This window comes from Lolium rigidum, chromosome 4 (assembly GCF_022539505.1).
Source record: "Lolium rigidum isolate FL_2022 chromosome 4, APGP_CSIRO_Lrig_0.1, whole genome shotgun sequence".
NCBI classification, from domain to species: Eukaryota; Viridiplantae; Streptophyta; class Magnoliopsida; order Poales; family Poaceae; genus Lolium; species Lolium rigidum.
The window spans coordinates 206,902,386-206,908,899 of record NC_061511.1 but is presented as its reverse complement, the minus strand read 5'-3'; the positions used below and the strand labels follow the sequence as shown (position 1 = coordinate 206,908,899).

The 6,514-nt window shown below is 46.7% G+C and overlaps 1 protein-coding gene across 1 annotated transcript in view; it reads right to left on the bottom strand.

Annotated features, from left to right (window-relative positions):
• Window positions 1-320: 320 nt before the first annotated feature.
• The window catches only part of LOC124648108, a 7,110-nt gene continuing 916 nt past the window's right edge, over window positions 321-6,514 (bottom strand). Inside the window, exons 4-16 of the mRNA XM_047187925.1 lie at window positions 6,357-6,439; window positions 6,163-6,226; window positions 5,936-6,053; window positions 5,590-5,744; window positions 5,382-5,461; window positions 5,106-5,130; window positions 4,673-5,000; window positions 4,446-4,625; window positions 4,297-4,334; window positions 4,154-4,204; window positions 1,135-1,302; window positions 932-1,044; window positions 321-702 (exon numbers count right to left, since the gene is read on the bottom strand). Of these exons, the coding sequence (XP_047043881.1) occupies window positions 579-702; window positions 932-1,044; window positions 1,135-1,302; window positions 4,154-4,204; window positions 4,297-4,334; window positions 4,446-4,625; window positions 4,673-5,000; window positions 5,106-5,130; window positions 5,382-5,461; window positions 5,590-5,744; window positions 5,936-6,053; window positions 6,163-6,226; window positions 6,357-6,439 (1,527 nt within the window). The 3' untranslated portion in view covers window positions 321-578. The remainder of the gene's footprint in view (window positions 703-931; window positions 1,045-1,134; window positions 1,303-4,153; window positions 4,205-4,296; window positions 4,335-4,445; window positions 4,626-4,672; window positions 5,001-5,105; window positions 5,131-5,381; window positions 5,462-5,589; window positions 5,745-5,935; window positions 6,054-6,162; window positions 6,227-6,356; window positions 6,440-6,514) is intronic.

Below are 6,514 nucleotides of genomic sequence, written 5' to 3'. Positions count from 1 at the left end.
TATTCACAGCTATCAAGATTTCTATTGACAGATCGGTTACAAGTAGGACTTGGTGTAAATTTTAAATATCAACAGCAAGTAATTTGTAAATATCAACAGCAAACATTGTGTATTTGGAGCTTGGATACATTTTTGTTTTGTTTTGTTTCACGGCGAGCACTGAGAAGTCAGTGGTAAAAGTAAAACTTTATTTTCTCCCATCCTGGAGCCCCAAAAGGCATCTCACAATCACTCACCCAGGAACGAAAAAGAAAGGAAAACATAGACATCCGGTTACAGTTGCAGAAGAAGTGCAGGGAATGTAGGCCAAAAATGGAGAATAGATCAAAAATAAAGGACATCCTTCCAAATCAAGTGGCTGAAAACGATAGTTCGATGTAAACATCACGATTGCTCAATGCACGCTCTACATTCCAAGGTACTACAATTCCTTTTCATCAGGACTTATTGCATCGAGCACAAGGGACAAAAGCTCAGCGGTCGCAGCCAGCGTTATTACACTCAGCCATGGTCTAGATGGCGATTATGGAAAGGGAGTGGACTTCTGTTTGTTCTTCCGAACACGGTTGATTCACTCATTAGTTCACGCCATAAACCCACTTCTCCTCGTTGCTGGTGTAAGAGACCAGCTCCTTGGGGGTAAACCAGAGAGCGATCTCATCCTTGGCTGTCTCTGGGCCGTCGCTCCCATGAATAATGTTTCTGACGTTCAGGTGATATTGTGAGTACAAACACAGACATTTAAGAAATTCAAAATTGAGTTTATTTCAGTGTGTCTCAATCTTTCTAATCAACAAGACTACAACTAAACAGCGACGAAAGGAATCAAATAATGGATGATTAGATGCAAGGTGGGCATACGAAGTTGATGCACGGAAATTCTGAGTACTGCGTCACTGCTAGGCCTACTGATACAGAAAATGAGGTGTACCTTCCAACAACAACAGCGAGATCTCCTCTGATGGTTCCTGGCTCAGACTTCTGTGGGTCCGTGGCACCAATCAGTTTCCGGCCGTACTTGATAACACCCTCTCCTTCCCAAACCTTCAGATATATGGAACAGATTAATATATCACTGTTTGCCATCAAGAACAGAGGGTAATTTTATTCGTGTACAGGGATAGACTTGATTACCATGGCAAGTACAGGGCCAGAGCTAAGGAAGTCGCACAATCCACTGAAGAAAGGTCTTTCCTTGAGATCATGGTAGTGCTTCTCGGCGAATTCCTTGGATGGAACCACCAGCTTGATGGCAACAAGCTTGAATCCTTTCCTCTCAAATCGGGATACTATCTCAGAAATCTGTCTCAGGAGAGAAAAGAGAGACATCCATCATGATACTAATAGGAAATTAAAGAAATGCATATGCAAAAAAGACTAAACATTACAAACTAGTGATGGGCTGCATATTTTCTTTCTGAGGGGTCATCATGGGCTTCAATTCTTTTCTGACGGATCATGATGAGCTGCATATTTTCATTTTGAGGGATCCTGATGGGCTGTATATTTTATTTTTGAGGGATCGTGATGGGCTGCATATTTTCTATTTGAGGTATCGTGATGGGCTGCATGTTTCTATTTGAGGTAGCGTGATGGGCTCTGCATATTTTCCCTTTCAGGATTTAGTGATGGGGTGCATTTTGTCTTTTTGAGGGTGTTGTGATGGGCTGCACTTTTAAATTTGAGGTATTGTGAGTTTGTGATGCACAGCATGGTAAAATTAGATCGGCGTGTCAGTCTGACTGTAACTAGAAGATACCTAACATTACCAACAAACAAACCCGACACCAGAATGGGCCAGTACAACCCAAGCCCCTGCTATATACACTACCGAACAAAGGAAAATGTGCAATCCAACAAGACAAATGGAAAAGAGAAAATTATGCTGTATTAGAAATTTGTCCTAGAGAAAAAAAGAGACACCCATCAGGATCCTATAGTGAAATACCAGAATATATATGGAGACGAGACTAAACAGTACAAGCTTATGAAGGGCTTCATGGTAAAACTAGATTTGCATATCAGCCTACTGGATACTATGTGTGGCATTATTATCAGACCAACTTTATGAGCCATAATGCATCAGTGCATCCTGCCTAGGGGTGGACATAAAGCTCAAGGCTCGAGGCTCGGCTCGGGCTCGACAAGGCTTGGCTCGGGCTCAACTCGGCTCAAAGGTTGGGCAAGCCAAGCCTAAACCTTCCGGACAAGGCTCGAGGCTCGACAAGCCTGCTCGATAGGGCTCGCCAGCCGGCTCGAAGGCTCGATGTAATTAAAGAAATAGTCATACCTTTGCTAAAATTGTACCATCTCACAGTTATAAACAACAATTACATAGGTATAAGCTTATGATTAAGGGTCAATTTGTTTGAGCGTATGCATATGGAGAAGACGGCATCAGAAGAAGCTCCTAGAAACAATTTCTCTATTCTTTTGAGCTCATGCAGTTCGGTCATATTTGTTGTATTGATTTGTGAGAAGTCTAAAACAGCCCCAATTAAAAAGTTGTCATCTCCAGATCTACTGATGTACACCCTACTGAAAACTTCAATTAAACTAGTGACCAAATAAATCCCCACTAAAAAGTTCAGAACGTTAGTAGTACAAAAGATGAGTTATCTAAAGCATTAGCACAGAAAAGCTAGGAGTACCAAATCATGACAGACTGTTGCGAGCTTGCTGCATATACACCTGCCCAAAACCAAGTGATGGCGATTGGAGAGGAGGCCGGGCCAGGGATCACACGCGGTGAGACCCAGGCATACGTGCGTGACTCACACCGCGAACTGGTGGTCCAGCAGCGCGCGGACGAGGGACTGCGGCTCAGACGAGCGCAAACCTCATCGGCAGGCGGGATTTGAGGCGGCATGTGCGAGGCGATGCAGCACCTGTAGGCGAAGGAGGATTCAAGGATCGGGGGCGAGATGAATGTGGCCTGTTGTTGGGAACTCTAGAGACGGTCAGGTGGTGGCGGCCGGCGCAGGTGGTGGCGGCAGGGTGCTAACCCTAGGCCTAGCGAGCGAGAGGATGGGACGAGGTTGGCAGTAAGGTTGGGAAATCGCTGGGCTGGCCTGCGGAGCGCTGCCGCGTGGGGCTGTGGCGGCTGGCTCGCAAGCCGACCGAGCCAAGCCTCGAGCCCAATTTCTGGAACCGTTTATGTGACAAGCCGAGCCAGGCTCGACTCGAGAATTCGCGAGCTTGACCGAGCCGAGCCACAAGCCGGCTCGGCTCGACTCCACCCCTGATCCTGCCCACCTACTGATGATACTACCAAATTAAGGAAAAGTTCCAGAAGCTTGATGGCAACAAGCTTGTATCCTTTTGTACCAAATCGGGACACTATCTCAGAAACCTGTCCCAAGAGAGAAACCAGAAGACACATACATCATGATCCTATAGGAAACTAAACAGTGCAAACTTGTGATGGGCTGCATATTTTCTTTTTGATGTACTACTGCTGTGATGGGCTGCATATTTTCTTTTTGATGTACTACTGCTGTGATGGGCTGCATATTTTCTTTTTGATGTACTACTGCTGTGATGGGCTGCATATTTTCTTTTTGATGTACTACTGCTGTGATGGGCTGCATATTTTCTTTTTGAGGGATTGGAGATGCGGCATGGTAAGAATGGATTTGCATATCAGCATGCGTGCAGCTAGATAGATCAGTAGCATTACCACCAGACCATCTTTTCACTGAAAAACCTGACACCGTAATAGGCCAGTGCACCAAGGCACCTACTGTTGATACTACCAAATCAAGGAAAATGCTCCATCCAATAAGACAAACACAGAGGAGGAAAGAAAGGTTTCCCTCCGAATCCCCAAATCAATTCTAGTTAGGCAACTTCATATATAGGCCCACATGGTATCCAAGTGTACAGAACAATGGATAGCCGACAACAGATCTCAAGGCTAATGTGTGTGTGTGTGTGTGAAACATAATACACAAATGTCTAGTCGGCCAATGTGATAAGAGTAGTGTTGGATCTTCCGTTGGGTTAAGTGAGTGAAGTGTGGAGACGAATGCAGTACAAGTACACAGCATAACGAGGTGATAATACTGGAATATATAAACACTGTGGACGGAACAGACTGAAAACTCGTAAGCAGATGAGAAGAGGTGTGAGATGTGGGCTGGTTGGCACTCACGAGTCCTCTCTGGACGCCGTCAGGCTTGATGGCGATGAAGGTGCGCTCCAGCTGCAGACGGAGAGCGCGAGGGCTGGGTTAGTTACACATTGCATTTGCATTCTATCGATTGAATGGGAAAGGGTGTGGGGAGGGAAGGGTACCTCGGCCGCATGCACCTCCTGATCCTGGAGCATGTAGGCTGCATCCAATAGTAAAGGAAACCAATACTGCATGATCAGTACTGATAAGAGCGATACGACAGCGGTGATGCCATTTGCAAGTGTTGGATGTGAGAAACGAGGGGACTGACCAGCGGCGGGTATGCCGGCGATCCACCCGAACCGGTGGGCGGCGTTGGCGCCGGAGGCCTTGGTGTGGTAGGAGTAGGCGGCGGGGAGCCTGGTCCTGCCGACGTTGGTGAGCGTTGCGAGCGCGGCGTTCCTCCCATCTGCAAGAGTGAGCGAGATTTGAATCCCTGGTGCGATCTGATCTGGTGGTGTTGGAGCGAAATGGGTAGTGACAGACAGACAGACTGACCGGCGAGAACGGAGGAGCGGGCGGCGGCGGAGGAGGAGGCGAGGAAGGACCTGGCGGCCTTGCAGGCGGACTGGTACATCTTGGAAGAGCTCATGGCTACCGGCGAGAGGTGGAGGGCGAGAGCGAGATGGATGGGGGGTTCGTTTAAAGGCAGCGAGCGAGCGAGTGGCAAGCAAGGAATTGAATCGCTTGGTTGGTTGCTTTGCTTTGCTTCAGATCTGATGCGCCTCGCCCTCGAGTCGAGCGGTGGTTGGCGCACCTCTTGCTTATTTACCCTTTTGCCCCTCCCCTCCCTCCCATCGGTCGCACCGTCACGACCGGTTCCCTTCTGTTACAATGAAATGATATGATCTCAACAATGCCAGAATGACAATTTCAACGACACTGCATCGCTTCAGTTCCACTTCACACAAATGAAACCAACAACTAGTACCAAACGCAACTCCAAATTCAGCCAACTGTTCTATGTAATAAGTGCAACACCAACAATACTAACAATGAATTTGTATATTCTGCCAAACTATACTCCTCAACACTTCATTCCTACCCTCCTCATATAATTCTGCACAAAGCTTCTCACCACCTGTTCTACTTTACTACTTACAATGCAATGCACATTTCAAATCGATCCATGTGTCCACTCTCCAGTTGACAACATAATATCAATCCTAGAACAACAACCTACATGCATGCATGCTCTACACATCACCATGCTCCGCTCGTCTTGTTCTCAAGCTCATCACTCCTCAATTTGCAACCGCTCCTTACTGCTCGCACCCACGAATCCACCTGTCAAATTGCATGCCGTAAATTACTTGTACCGCCCACTTTCTCTACAGTCAGATACATAAAACCCCTCGAAAACTATCTTCCTTTAGGTTAAGACAAAACCACACCCTCGTTCATTCATTGCATACCTGTATCTCGCAGCTGCTCGAGCACTCAAACCTCAGGCCCAGCCGGGTCAGTATGTAGAACGCGTGCCGAGTCTTCCCGTCCTCCGGCACAAAGTTTGGAAGCTCTCCTACATCCACCACGTCACGCAGCATGGTGGACTCCAGAGGGCTCAAATCTGAAGAAACATGCACCATTACTTCACTGTCGGCCAGCCTTTAAATTCAGGTTCACCGGTATGACGAAAACATTATGGCAAAGGGAAATGTGGTTTTAAAAGGCGTATGTATTGGACAAATATGCTATTGGGTTCTTCATCTGTCATCAGATGGCCAACGCTGCATGCTTCCAAGTTTCGGTTTTGCTTACCTGTGGACTTGAGGTAGTAGTATATACACTGCCCCTGCAGGACGACAAAGCGAGGGAGCCAGTCGTCCACCTCCGTGTCGTCTATGATGGGTGGCTCCCCTGGAAGCTGACTCCACCTCTACACGCATCAACAAATATTACTTATAGTCATCAGCAGTCCATTGACCAAGCTCCACAGGAACAAAGCTATTTGGGGGAAAACACAAGTGCAGTGGTTTCTTACGTACACTTCTGATATAGAGGTACCCGCAGAGACGTGCGTATCTCAACACCTCGTCGATGTTTTCCAACCTAGAATGCAACGCTATATTAATCAATCAAATCTGACCCCAAAAAAAACACTGAATACATAGGATTTGATTCAGGTAAAATAATGCCCATGTTCACTTGAATACTGGAAGGAAGGGGTATTCAGTCATACCGAGCTTTTAACTGGGACTCCCTCTCATCAGCATCAGCGATTTCGCTTCGTAATGACTCTACCTCAGCTCTGGTCAATTCGATCTGATAACAGTGAAAAATGCTAGTGTCATAAGACAGTGTTCACAATACAGGACAGAACGAGAGATCATATAATTT